Raw genomic sequence first — 15727 nt, 5'->3', positions numbered from 1 at the left:
GTTGCAGCTGAACTGCCCACTTAGAGATGTGTGTGTGTGTGTGTGTGTGTGTGTGTGTGTGTGTGTGTGTGTGTGTGTGTGTGTGTGTGTGTGTGTGTGTGTGTGTGTTGTGTGTGTGTGTGTGTGTGTGTGTGTGTGTGTGTGTGTGTGTGTGTGTGTGTGTGTGTGTGTGTGTGTGTGTGTGTGTGTGTGCGTGTGCGTGTGCGTGTGCGTGTGTTTGGCCTGAGATTGTGAACACTTATGTATCTGCGTATTTGGCCTCAGCTCGCTTGTGTTAATGTGTGTGTGGCACCATCTGTGTTCCATGTGCAGCTGTGCGCCCTCGGAGCTCAAGACCCAAATCTCAGCTGTTACCAAGACAACCCCCAGTGCACCCCATACCTGGTACACATACACACACACACACACACACACACACACACACACACACACACACACACACACACACACACACACACACACACACACACACACACACACACACACACACACACACAGTATTAAACCACCTAAAGGTCTAACTATGTGCTTTTAAATGAGCAGATGGACAGAGACGTATTAGAAATTAAATATATTTGTGTGTGTGTGTGTGTGTGTGTGTGTGTGTGTGTGTGTGTGTGTGTGTGTGTGTGTGTGTGTGTGTGTGTGTGTGTGTGTGTGTGTGTGTGTGTGTGTGTGTGTGTGTGTGTGTGTGTGTGTGTGTGTGTGTGTTTATGGAGAGGATATTAGTCTTTTCTGAAATATATATTATGTAGATCTGCATCTGTACTGCTTTCAGTAATTTCTTCACATTGCCTGTTGAAGAGTCCCGCAATGATACACATAAATCAGCTTTAGATATTTAAAAATGTTCCATGATTGGCAATTTGATTTATTTCAAAGATTTAGGTCAGCATAAAAGTCCCAAAAAGGAATCGCCAGTTCAAAAGATTAGCAAATGTGTTTGAAAATATTCAGATAACAAATAAATGAATTACATAGGTGCAGCCAAAAAATTGTCCCTCAATGTGCATTCAAATGACAAGTGGTAAAATAGCCCTGCACTGACCAGGGGCGGTGCTTGGATCTGGTAACATCAGGGGCTTAGCCGAAACCAACAATATCCAAAATATATATATTAATAGTGTTTCCAAAATATATACAATATCAAATGTGAATTATGAATTAAAACTTTGTATAAATGAACATTCTACTACCAAAACAGTACCACATTCATTTAAACTTGTTTCTTTCATTTATTCATTTTATTTATAGTTGTGTCTGGGCTCCTGAAAAAAAAATTGAGACCCACTGAGATAGCTAAAGTTACCTATCTAAACACTCAGAGAGTCCTTTATCTGAGCGTTAGGTATATGAGCCTCTCGGTCTGACTAAGTGAAGAGAACTCTCCCTCCACCTTGTAGAAGCACCTTCTTATATCCGTTAGCGCAGCTACCTAACCAGATGCAACAACCATACCCGCTACTGGTGCACTCTCTCACAAAACGCACTCGTGCCACACACACACACACACACACACACACACACACACACACACACACACACACACACACACACACACACACACACACACACAAAGTTCTACTGTTCGGTATCATATTATTTTCAATGGCTTCATTGTATGATCAGTATGAAAGATGCAAAGATCCTGACTATATCTTTTTTTTATATAGTTATAAAAAAACGTGTCTCGAGATCCGGGGCTTTTGCTAAAACATCCAGGGCTTTAGCCTAGCCGCCTAGGCCAGACAATGCCACTGGGGCTGGCGTTGCTATTGTATTTCTTTGGAGAGAGCGTTGTCAATCAAAGTTCAAGTGATTTAAACTTTGACCTTGTGTAGTGACCTTTCGACTTGCAACCAAACCAAGCTAGCAGTAGAAGTAACCATAGAAACGTAACATAACTGCAGTTTTCACGCAAGGCTTTTCACCGAACCTAAAGCAAGGAGAAAAATTGCTTACCATGTGAATGCAGCTTAACTCTAAATTTGAATTTAAGTGAGAAGCATGGGTTCCCTTAATCAAGCTCTTTTCTCTTTATATGTCCAGCATCTAAAATGTATTTGAAAATGAGCATAATATGTCCTCTTTAATTTCATTTTGTACTTTGTGCATCATATACTGTATATCCCCCAACCTTGGCCCAGACATTAGAACTGCTTTAAGCAATGTATTTCGCATATACTCTGTCAAAAAAACTGTTAAGATAAATTGTATAACGTTTAAGTTTTTTGTGACACCTTAGTCTTATTGCCACTTCCAAAATGTTTGTAATAAGCCCATGAAGATCCAGGCCTCTAGGTCTAGAACCACTGGTGTGTGTCAAAGTTTAAGCAAAATTAGATAATTGCTCACCCTCACCTATGGTCATGAAGGATGGGTCATGACCGAAAGAACGAGATCGCGGATACAAGCGGCCAAAATGGGATTTCTCCGCAGGGTGGCTGGCATCTCCCTTAGGGATAAGGTGAGAAGTTAAGTCATCCGGGAGGGACTCGGAGTAAAACCGCTGCTCCTTCGCGTTGAAAGGAGCCAGTTGAGGTGGTTCGGGCACCTAGTGAGGATGCCACCTGGGCGCCTCCCTAGGGAGGTGTTTCAGGCACGTCCAGCTGGGAAGAGACCGAGGGGTAGACCTAGGACCAGGTGGAGGGATTATATCTCTTTGCTGGCCTGGGAGCGCCTTGGAATCCCCCAGTCAGAGCTGGTTGATGTGGCCAGGGAAAGGAAAGTTTGGGGCTCTCTGCTGGAGCTGTTACCTCCGCGACCCTGACAGAAAAGCGGGAGAAGATGGATGGATGGATGGATAGATAATTGCTGCCCCTGAATTAAAGCCTGAGTTCATTCTGGCTCTAGAGGAGCTGTCTGGACCGTTATAGAGTTGTTCCACCGTGTGCACTTCTTGTGAATGTTTGTAGCTCCACAGCACAAAAAGAAATATTTAAGTGGAAAGGATCAGTGCGTTGGTTAAGTTCATGCCATTGGAGCATGCTGTTGGCAGAATTAAACAATGTTCTTATGCATCCACAGCTAGCTGTCAAATGTAGCTTTGCTGCAACAACAGATGGGCATGGTTAGAGCTGCACATATTTGGTAGACAGAGCAATATGTGGATCATCCCACAAAAGTCAACTTTCTATAACTCAAATGCCTACCTGTTATATAATGAGAATGGTAAAATCCACTTAGAGTGGTGCTACACACTACACACTTTGCTAATGTGGCACAAACAGTCTGCTTCAGCAACCCAGACAAGAAACAGCGGAACTAGAACCAACAGATGGCTGCTTCCTCACAGAATGACCCACTCTGTTAGAGTCAGTCCGATGTCGCTACGGCTCATTCAGAGACACACATGGATTTATGTTTTTTTTTTTAAACTTACATTACGGTTATTTCCACTTTTGTGATATGAGAAAGGTATGCGGTCTTGCCTTGCAGCTTACGAATTTGTTTTCTCTATTTTTAGACGATAAATACTTGTGAATACGTGTAAAGTTTGTGAAGGCAGGAGGAAAACTTCCGTGATCACCGCACCTCCTCATCCCTGAAAATAATGAGTGACAGGTGATACACACCGGGGTATGGAAAAGGGGGTTTCAAAGTATTGGCTTTCAGACTATTCAAATATTGCAAAATTCAACTTATAAATACCTAAATAGTGCTTGATCTAAAAAAAATAAATAAATAAGGTTAACTTAATCTCATCAATTCATGGGATTTATTTAACAGAGTAATGTAAGTGTGCACCCACATACAGTATTTCTGTGTCTATGTGCACCATATGTCAGTGCTAAGTGTTACTGCTACCAAACTCGTTTTTTCAATAAATTGCACAATTGTTGTAACTGTTGCATATTTTCCCTAGACATCTGCTTTCAGATGTAGTTATTACCAAATCAAATAATGATCCAATGCAGAGGCAATAATGTAATAAAATACATGATTTTATATATATTATGTATGTATATTTATATTTTCTTGAAGTTAAAACCGGCCCTTTGAGTGCAACCATAATGTGGCCCGTGATGTAATTGAGTTTGACACCCCTGGGGATGTCCTATTACTAGTTTTTCCAGTAAAGTAGTTCCAGTAAGTCATCAGTAGGTGTCAGTGTTGCTACACAAACACTGTATTTGAAGAAATAATGATAGGGAATCCTACGTGAGCGTGACCGATAATGAAAACGCTATGTGTCGACAGTGAACCTAAAGTATTATTTTTGCATGTTGAAGGTAAGCTAAGGATGTTACAGGATGTTGGTGTCCTCTCCTAGGAATGTTTATTGAATTTTGTGGCCATGTAAAAGGTTATTTAATTGTTCATTAGTTTAACTGTGTTTGTTTGTTAGCCAGTTAGCAGCTAATGCTCGGTTGACAGCTGCTATGGTTGTAGAAGTAGCCCAGTGGTAGCCTTGATAATGAGCCCTCACAATAGATCACTCATATTAGTATTTTTAGGCCAGTAAAAAAAGAAATATAGTGTTCTGCAGAGTATAGAGTATCTGTATAAAGAGTTTGAGTTTATATTATGAGATGTTGTGTAATCTTTTATTTTCAGTGTATTTGTTATTGTTTGGTTTATTAAGTAGGATAATGAGAATCAGCGTGAAATTGTTCTGTGCACGCTACAATTACAGAACTCATAAACTGGTATTTAGAGACGAAAACTCTTGACCTTTTTCATCAATATTAATGATTCTAAAATTCAAGGTTTTGGCTTATGCCTAAAATACCAAACCATTACCAGTAATATTTGTTCCCTAAATTTCAACTGTTTCGGTCATGTGTCTCCTTGGAACCAATTAGGTAATTGGCTGCTGGTGAGGCTGCTATGTCACTAAACACCATCTCACTAAAGCAGAATGAGTAGGTTTTGTTGATTGCGATTGTAACACAACATTCAAAGTTGTTCACTTTATTCTGTAGTAGAGTATTTGTACACGGTTGCACAAAGACAGATTGGAGGGACAAAAATAGTGATGGGGCAAGGGAGGGAAATCAGCAAAGAATGACAGCGAAGTCAGAAATCCTGGCAAAGAAGGAAAAAGAGTTAAGGAGACAGAAAAAAAGACACAGGGAATCTATTTTAGTGATATGAAGAAGTAAGAAGCAAAAAATGAAATTCAACGAGTAACAAGTGAAACAGACTAATGATGTACAGGTAGCTTCAAAAGTTACAGAGGGAGAAGAGATGAAGGCAGACTGTTTCCATGAATTTCTTCCTTTGTCCCTTCCTGTCACCGCTCTTGAAATATAGTTTATAAAACAGCACTGCAAGTAACTTTCTCCACTAAATTTGAGATCTTGCCATTGCAAAAATCAATATAAGACATACTGTAAAAGATGTTGCTCAGGTATCGTATGCTTAGGGTAAATGTGATTAGTGAATAGTCTTTTTGCAAAACATGATTTGAGAGGTTATTCAAACACCATATACAGATGGTTTATGAAAGAGCCTAAACAGATTGTTGGTGCTGAATTCATTTTGATTCAAGAAAGAAATATATTTATTCAAAGGGGTGTTTGTTCAGAGCTTTTGTTGAATATTTGTCATAATATCAAAAGGAAACTCTTTTTCATAGCAGTGACAATCTGTTTATCTGTCACTCAATTTAATTGCATGTGTTTTGTACTTTGAAACAGGTTTTATCTGTTATTTTTCACAGATTCTTAAAAATTCACCACCACTGATCAATATACAACATAAAGTGGACATTAATTGAATGTCTTTATTATAGCCACAGCCAACTCAACTGACAGGTATTTTCAACTGATAACAATATGACTTCGATATAAGCACGAACACGTGCTAAATGATATGTTGCCAGATCACAATAATCTAAGCCTCTTGGTGGACAAAATTACTTTTTAATGGACTTTTAATGTTCATCAATGCAATGCATTTTGCAAAAAGATTACAATGCAGCTCATTTTACGGCTCCTGGCTACAGTGTTCCCGCTCAATACTGGACCAATTTAAAAAATGGTCGTCCCCATTTGCCACTTAAACACATTTTGCTCCATTTTGGAAAAAATACTGAAGTTGAACACTGTGAGCGTTCTGGCTCACACTGGGGTTAAAAGCGTCGGAAGGAGAGGGCGAGTTGGGAAAGGTTTATTAAAAAATAGCCGGTCGGCAGCAACTGAGGGCATCAACAGAAATAGTCAACATCTAATTCCTCCTCTATTGCTTGAGGCGGCTCCGTGTCCATCGGTCCCTCTCAGGACCAAGCCTACTGCCAGAGACCAGACTAATGACATATTACCTGATTCTGATCAGCTGTCTGGCATCCGGCTGAGCCACTCCCATCACTCCAGGAGTTGGCCCTCTAACAACACCGCACTGACACAAACAAGTACACCAGCTTTGTTGTTCAACACTTTTTGTTTTGTTTTGTTGATGGGGCTGCAGACATGAACGCTCTAGCTCTAATTAATCCGGAAACTTGAAAAATGTGTGGAGATCAATCACAGCTCTCCGTGATAGCGGCTTTTTCAAGTTTTGGCTCAGTGTCAGAAAAGTGCTGGACGCCATGCTAATAATTCCAAATTGATGTCCTCTTACCATTTCTCTCACCAGTTTGTCATACATTTCTTCATTACAATAGCATGTAAATATTATTATTTTAAACATCAATTAATCATGATTAATGACAGATAAGTATTGTGAGTACCCCGATTACATTTACTAATCAGTTTACATAATGGTTGACCTTTGTATCTTTTACTTAGTTCTTGTTATTTTGTTTTTAATCTGGAACAAGAGAAGGATTAACCTAAATTAACATTGTTGTCCTTAAACTGAATTGAGCTTGAACATCAAAAACATCACAATAGAAGCATACTTCTTCATAGAGTACAAATTATACAGTAACTGTGGAGTACATATTTCCTTGTCATTGTACTTTAGAACAAGTCAAAGACAGAACAATGCAGTGAGGTTCTTGAACAAACAACCTCAACACACAAGGCTCTACAGGCAGAAGGAAGCAGATGTCTACATCAGATAACAACCAGATCCTCTTGCTGTGATTGCAACATTAAAAAAGGAAGCAAGGGCAAACCACAGTCTGCTCTCATAATCACATTCAGCTGCTTCCCTATGTGCATCTACGTGTGATGGAATTCAGAGAGGCAACATTAAAGAGCACCGACAAGTCTGTCAGGCTGAAGTAAAGGTACACAGACTGGAATCAGATTGGAGTTGACTTTTGTTAATTTACTTACCTGCGATTGGGCCGAGTTCTTCATGCAGTTCTCTAAAAAGAAATGCTTTGTCTCAATGAAACAAAAAAAAGTTTGCTTCATCCTTTTTGAGTTAGGAAAACTGCTAATGGAATGATGCTCAAACAATAACTTACATTGAGTCACAGTCAAATGTATTTCAATAACCACTGACTTATAATAATTTGCATCAATCACATGGTTTGAAGTTATTCTTTTTCGCAGCTATCCTAAACTAAGGATGGCTACCACTTTTTTAAAAGGTTGATTTTGTCGCCATTAATATTTAAAAGTATATTTGCCATGAGAACCCTCCCTGGGAGTGAGGTAATTATCAAAAATAAATTTTCAAAGAATTTGGGGTAATCATCGTAGAGACATAGCAAGTATATTGATCCACTCTGACTTGAAAGCCATTTGTCATGGCCTTGAGTAAAGGGTTATGGTGGTAGGGTGTGCACATATAATCTAGTATAATCTAGGAGGGTTCTCATGGCAGCTGACTTTAACTGCACTTTAGATCCCAAATTGGACCGCTCTTCTGGAGTAGACTCCTCTCACACACAGAGTAGGAAGAAGCTGTTGCAATATGTAAATGATCTAAACCTGTGTGATCCTTGGAGAAGTTTAAACCCTGATAAATTAGAATTTTCCTGTTTTTCTTCCTCTTTTACATCTTACTCCCGCATAGATTATTTTTTAGTATCAAGCTCTATGCTCTTCTCTGTGGTAGATTGTAATTATAATAGTATACTGCTGTCAGACCACTCTCCTACTTCACTTATATACAACGTCCTGAGGTTGGTTAAGTCCACTTCTAGATGGAGATTTCATCCAAGATGGCTTTCTGATTCAAACGTCCTGCTTTTTTAAAAAGCTCAAATTGAGATTTATTTTAACACAAATACAAATGAGACCTCTGCTATTGTCAGATGGGAGGCCTTTAAAGTGTACATCAGAGGTATGATCATATCCTATACCAGCTCAAAAACAAACAAACTTAAACTGGAAATGAATGAACTTGACCGTAGAATCAGACAGTTGGAAGGAGAGGCTTTCTTGGATGACTCCATAAAGATAAAACAAGAATTGATGTCTCTTAAAGCCCAGTATGAAAAAATGTCTATAACAAAAGCAGAAAACAGTCTAATCCGTCTGAAACAGAGTTATTATGAACAAGGTGAAAAATCTGGGAGATTGTTGGCTTGGCGTATTAAGAAATTGGATGCAGATAGGGCAATTAATGTGATCCAAACCCAAAGTGGGACAATATCAGCAGACCCCCAGGAGATCAATAAAACCTTTGCCTCTTTTTACAAAACACTGTATACATCTGAAACTCCTGAAAACTTAGGAAAACAGAATGATTTCATGGATAAACGTTGTATTCCTACTATAGCCGATGATTCTAAAGCACATTTGGACGAAAAATTAACTTTCAGAAATCTCCAATGCCATTATCAATATGAGGGGAGGTAAAGCTGCGGGTCCTGATGGACTCCCAGTTGATATTTACAAGATATTCAAAGATAAACTACTGGGACCTCTTTTGGCCATGTATGAAGAAGCCTTTCAACAAGGTTGTCTCCCAGAATCCCTGAGGAGTGCACTAATAACACTTATTTTGAAACCTAATAAATATCCCACCAATTGTACATCATTTCGGCCTATTTCTCTGCTTAATACAGATACTAAAATTATCGCTAAAGTCATGGCTAGAAGATTAGAGCTGGTGCTTCCAACTGTGATCAATCCAGATCAGAACGGTTTTGTGAAAAATCGCCAGGCCTTCCATAACATAAGAAGAGTGTTGAATTGAATACATGTGAGGGAGGGAACTCCTGACACAGCCATTCTATCTCTGGATGCTGAGAAGGCTTTTGACAGGGTGGAGTGGAGTTACTTACTTGATGTGCTTTCTCGATTTGGGTTTGGCAACTACTTCCGAAAATGGATTGAAATACTGTATACTGACCCTATGGCAGAAGTCGCAACCAGAGGTACCCGTCAGGGGTGCCCTCTTTCACCAATGCTCTTTGTCGTGGCCATGGAACCTTTCGCTATAGCGGTGAGATCACACCCCTCAATATCAGGTATCAAAGTAGTGGACTTAGAACATCGCATCTTAATGTATGCCGATGATACCCTTCTGTTTCTAACAGACCTAAAGAATTCAATTCGCAATCTAACCAATTTAATCGACACTTTTGGAAAGTTCTCAGGCTTTAAAGTAAACATAACAAAATCTTCTATCATGTTTTTGAATAAGCAGGAGAGATTAAATCCTGTTATAAACCATCCTTTTAATAATGCGGTGAATGGATTCAAATATCTTGGTATTAATGTTACCCCAACCACAGTGGACTTAGTTTCCTGTAACTATGAACCTATGATGACTTTGATAACTGAATCTATGAATAGTTGGTCATCTATGCCAATCTCTCTTTTGGGATGTATAAATGTGATCAAGATGAGTGTACTTCCTAAATTTCTATATATTTTTCAAGCTGTCCCTCTACCCCCACCACCACAGTTCTTTTTAAAAATGAACCAACTATTTACAAAGTTTATTTGGAACAATAGAAGGTCAAGGCTGCGATTCTCACTTCTCTATTTGCCATATGAGAGAGGAGGGTTACAATTACCCAATTTACAATGGTATTTTTGGGCTGCCCAGGTTAGGGCAGCAATGTTCTGGTTCTCAGCTGAGCCTATGTTACCATGGGTACAAATTGAAAGTACTTGTACAAAGGGCTTGCGGCTTGACACTTATTTATACTCTGCGCCTGTCAAAAAATAAAAAAAGCTCACTGATAACCCCTTTGTGAGAAACACAATTAGTATCTGGCATGAAGTACAATTATTTCTAGGTGAAACAGCTTTTCTTTCATGTTTTTCACCAATATGGGGAAACGACAGCTTTTCTCCCAATAAAAGTGACCTGGGCTTTAAACTGTGGGCAACAAAGGGCATTTATAAAATCATGAATCTATACAGTGATAACAAACTTTTGTCATTTGAAGAACTTAAAAATAAATATGACATACCTCAGAAACATTTTTTAAATATTTACAGCTACGAAGCTTCATTTATACACAGACACATTCTGATGTACAACCTCCTTTATCCATATTAGAACATGTGTCGGTGAATAACGGTATTGGCAGGGGTCAAATATCCTTACTTTATAACATACTGGTGAAAAACCATAAAGACTCCACTGAACATAAGAGAGCTCAATGGATCAAGTCAATCAAGTCTTGCAAGTCAATGGACTTGCAAGAAGATATCTCTGAGGGGGAATGGGGTGAGGTATGTTCAAGTGCTCATCTCCTAACAATAAATACTCATCTCAAACTGATTCAGTACAACTGGATTATGAGGGTTTACATTACTCCAGTTAGATTGAATAAGATGAATCCAAATATTCCTGATATCTGTGTCAAATGCAATTTAGAAAAAGGCACTTTATTTCACTGCCAGTGGAGTGGTCCTGAGATACAAAAGTTCTGGAATGAAATCATAAGAATGATTTCTAAAATTACCTTAAATCCAATCCCCAATTGCCTTAAACTTTGTATTCTGAATCTGTACCCAGAGGACTGTTTGTTAAACAGCAAAGAAAAGAAAATGACAGATTTATGTCTATTACAAGCAAGACGTTTGATCTCTCAAGAAGACGCTGGCTTAAAGAGTTGTCTGCATGCCTAGTCCTTGAAAAATTAACATACACAGTGAAAAAGAAATCAGCCAAATTCTATGAAGTTTGGACTCCCTTTCTTACATTCCTGGAGAATTGTGATCTTGGGGAAGTTTTGGAGACTTGAGAGTGGTATATACATAGTGAATACTGAATGTATAATAACTTTGATGTCTACATACAACCATATTGTGTCCAGCACCTATTTTATGTCTTTTATGTAATGTTATAAGCCTGTATGTGCGTTGCATAATTATTATTATTATTTAATTAATTTTAATCTATCTTCCTTTGTTAGTTCTGTTTATTTTCCCTTAGGGAGGGGGAGGGGGATTTACATTATTAATGTTGATGTTTAACTTTTTGCTATAATGTACAATTGTGGATTGTCGATTTCTACAAACATCTGAAAATCAATAAATACATGTTAAAAAAAATAAAAGTATAATTTTAAAAAAAAAAGATTAAAAAGATCTGAAAAACAACCTAAAGGTTAAACATGTTAACTCATTTTAATAAGTGCATATTCATCATCAAAAAACCCTTCCTTTATTGTTATAAAATAACCAAAACATCTGCATGCAATGATCAGCAACTTTAAACATTCTTTATATACTTTCTTGGTTTTTTCCCAATTTTGGTAATTATCTACTTTAACCTCAAAGGATCTCCCTTATTACATTGCCGAAAAGTGTATATGTTGAAGACCCTTTTAACACCTTCTGACCCCACCACTTTTATACACTAAGTGGTGCGCTTGCTGCTAAAAATGACTAGCCTTAGGTAGGTGTATTAGAAAACATAATCTTTCAACTGTATTAGTTATCCATGTTCATATCACAATTGAGAATCTACCTATATTCATTGCTAAGTGAACATTTCATTTTAATATGAAAGTACTTACCTTGAGAATGTCTTTTTGTAGGGGTCATCTAACACACAGTCTTAACTATGTATAGTAAATGTATCCGGACATGTAACAAGCCAGTTGTATTAACAACTTCAACTTTGTTTTGGAGAATTAAACAAAGAAATATGAGTGAAAATTGCACTCAATATTAAACTGTTATAACTATCATCATCATGGGCGTCACTTTCTTTTGAAAAGTGTTGGGGACTGATGAAAAACAAACAACAACAGAAAAGTTACTAGGCCTACGTCACTACGTGTATGGCACACGTCCCACAAAATATGAATCTGTAAACGTACAGTATATATACATATATATACATATATATATATATACATATATATATATATATATATATATATGTATATATATATATATATATTTCTTATCGAATAGGACTTCCACCATATCACACCCTGGCATAGACACACAAAGACACAATGACCTCATGTCTTTAAAAATAGCTCGTTAGCCTAGCTTAAGCAAGAGATAAGCATGTTTTTCCAAAATAGCACATCCTACTGTCCTTTTGTTTTTCTACAGCTGTGTCCGTATTTTGATCTATGTTGAGCTTACTTTAATGTGTTTTCTGTCCTCCTTATACACTCTTGCAATCCATTTCCCACGTGTCACATTACCCATCATCAAAACATGTTCAATTGTCATCATTTTCACGACACAGCCTGTTACTGTCTCTCACCAACACCACGGGGTGCAGCCGCCATAGAATAGTCATTTATTAAAGTATGTAGACACATTTTAACAAATTGTTCTTTTAAAGTATTGCAACTTGAATGGTTAATTTAAATGAATAAAAAATAAAAATCTTGCAACCATGCATTTAATTAAGAGACTGTCAACAGGTACCTTACATTGTGCATATCTGAAAATATAGCTGTGAAAAATGATGACACACCAACAAGGCTGAACATAATCTTTGATACTAAAGACAACACCACAGCGTCAACCTTTTTTTTAGTTCTTGTCAACACCCTGCTGCTTCAGCCACAAATCAGAAACGATGACTCAGCTCGGCTATATGAGATTTTAGGGCTGCTTGTTCTGGTTAAGGCACACTGACACACACACTCTTCTCACCTCACAAGTGAAAACAAATTTGATGATTTTAATCAGTGTAACATGCTGAGAACACAAACACACCCTCAGGGCGCTTATCAATTACTGCGGAGCGCACATACACACACCTAAGTACACAAACAGGGACAACAGCACACAATCAAGGTAAACTAATTTGCTCTAATTTTGATTTTTTTTTTTTTTTCCTGCAGTGTGTTTATATTACAGGATCCTGCCTGACTCAGCATAAAGGAAAGCAAACACATCTTTAGCACCAATCAACACCAACATTTCAAATGTATGGAGCTCTGTACCACAATATATACTGGCTTATTAGAAATCATCATCAACAAAATGGACAAATCCTTCTGTTTTTCCCCATGTTTTTTCATTATTCAGAATAAGTTAAGCATCAAAACAAAACATTAAGCAATCATCTTGTTTTTCCAAATACAATCTGTTATATTTTGCCATGATCAATTGATAACATTTCATATTTATTCAACCAATAACTTGTTTATAAAAGTTTTAACCCTTGCTGCTCTTGTCTTTTAAAAACAGGGATTTCGCACCTTCATTTCCGAATCACTCTTAATAAAAGTATTGACAGCTGTATGTTTAGTGTTTACTGTCAGGTCGAGTGCTTTTCTGACAGCAATACAACAAATAGTCGGTTAGCGATAGCATTCAGTGTTGGTCCTCAACTATGCTGACAGAGCTATCATTTTGATAATACTGAAGTCTATCATAATTATCTGCTAATTGACTGCCTAATGATGTAGCACTCATTAGAATGCTCATTAATACTCCATCATCACCATTGATAGCTGTAATCACAGACTGGTGCTTTCAAGGTCTTACAGAAGGGTGAGGGAAGGTGGGTGTTGATACTGTGTGTGAGTGTGTGTGTGTGTGTGTGTGTGTGTGTGTGTGTGTGTGTGTGTGTGTGTGTGTGTGTGTGTGTGTGTGTGTGTGTGTGTGTGTGTGTGTGTGTGTGTGTGTGTGTGTGTGTGTGTGTGTGTGTGTGTGTGTGTGTGTGTGTGTGTGCGTTTTTAGAATTGTCAATTCTTTCTTCCATTTAGACAGAGACGATGGGTTTGAAAGGAACAGGGTGGAGGGGTCTTGAATCACCCTGTTGGGGGGTTTCTTTCACTTCAATGATAGTCTTGAGGCATAACTAGGCCATTAGCACTGATCGAGGTTCTCTGTAACTCTCCAAGCCTGTTCCCATTTTCTTTTTCATTGACACATCTTTAAACACTGTCAAAGCCCATGCCGTGTCCCTGTTGGTGTTTACTTCCTGTCTGTGTCTATCACAAACTTATATTCAACAATGCTGTTTAATACATTTTAAATATGGAAATACAGAACCTGTTGCATTGAGCCATTCGATAAATGTAATATGTATAGCCTATAAACAGCAATGTTCTCGTCCTCTTTTTCTATAAAATTACATATGTATAATATATAATGACATCGGACTTGTATGCCATTAAAACTGCCAAATCAGTAACACAAACAACTTGCTACATAAACGTAGGGTTTGTCTTAAATTACAATATTACATTATAAAAAGCAAGTCACTGTAACTGGAATTGCTTGATGAGCCTTTAACTATTTCCCCAAGCTAAGGGGCACACCTAATAATCAGTAGCTGGGAGCACTGTTTCCTGAGTGGATAGCAGGCTACTGAGCAGCCACCAGAATTACATTTTACTGTAACTCTACCACTTTCTTCATTAAGGGTCTAGCCCCAAAAATATGTATTGCAGTTTCCACTGTGTATTCCCTAGCCGCAGAACTGTGCGCATAATCCTGCTCTTTCTTTCAGTGCGCTGTTTTCTATTTTAACTGTGTTATTGTTTGTTGCAGGTATGCCTCTCAGTCTGGACTGCAAGGCTTTTTTTGGCTACAGCGGAGAAAACAGAAGGCCCATTATCTACTGGATGAAAGGAGAAAAGTTTGTTGAAGAACTAGCGGGACACATTAAAGAGAGTGAAGTCATGTAAGTCATGTAACAGCATCAGACATTTTGAACCTCTTCTTGGTTATTCTTTGAGGAGACAATAACACAGTAGATGTAAATTCAAATTGAACCAAAATTGAGTAGGTAGTAAGTACGCATAACTGAACATAATATCGTAAGACATTTCCGTGAGCGCATAGTATCAATTACAGCCTCTCAAATCTACAGGTATCTATCGTTAATTAATTTCTGAAAAAGACTCGACTCCAGCTGCACTCCTCACACTGTCAGGATCTAATTTGGTATCTTATGATTTATGACTCATTGAGGGTTCCCTGACAGATTTCTACTCAACTTTCCTTAAAAATTATGAATACTTATAATAAAGTTCAATTTAATTCATTTTCTCCCCTGTTGGGACCAATTACAGTTGATTCTATTGGGAAAAGACTGATTGTCTGCGGGGCACCAAATATGATTAGAGCAACCTGCCATGTCTCCATGGAAAGCTTGAGAACATTCAGACTCTCTCTCTCTCTCTCTCTCTCTCTCTCTCTCTCTCTCTCTCTCTCTCTCTCTCTCTCTCTCTCTCTCTCTCTCTCTCTCTCTCTCTCTCTCTCTCTCTCTCTCTCTCTCTCTCTCTCTCTCTCTCACACACACACACACACACAATTGTGGAGATCTTGGGAACCTTACTGCTATCTATGTATAACAGACACATATCAGCTTAAAAGAGTGAGCTAAATACTTGTAACACGTATGGTTGAAAGTCATCCACAATTACAATATATTTTAATGAATATAATTTACCAATGAATATGTTTTGAACTTTTTATTACCTGTTTGTCTG

The 15727-nt window shown here is 38.0% G+C and overlaps 1 protein-coding gene across 4 annotated transcripts in view; it reads left to right on the top strand.

Moving 5' to 3' along the window:
* The window catches only part of il1rapl2 (interleukin 1 receptor accessory protein-like 2), a 398203-nt gene that overhangs the window by 357850 nt on the left and 24626 nt on the right, over positions 1–15727 (top strand). For all 4 annotated transcript variants that reach the window (XM_063876302.1, XM_063876300.1, XM_063876301.1 and 1 more), the window contains one exon: positions 14784–14916. In XM_063876302.1, the coding sequence (XP_063732372.1) occupies positions 14784–14916 (133 nt within the window). The remainder of the gene's footprint in view (positions 1–14783; positions 14917–15727) is intronic.

The sequence above is a fragment of the Eleginops maclovinus genome, chromosome 23 (genome assembly GCF_036324505.1).
Source record: "Eleginops maclovinus isolate JMC-PN-2008 ecotype Puerto Natales chromosome 23, JC_Emac_rtc_rv5, whole genome shotgun sequence".
NCBI lineage: Eukaryota > Metazoa > Chordata > Actinopteri > Perciformes > Eleginopidae > Eleginops > Eleginops maclovinus.
The sequence above is the reverse complement of the archived record's forward strand: the minus strand, read 5'-3'. Positions and strand labels throughout refer to the sequence as shown.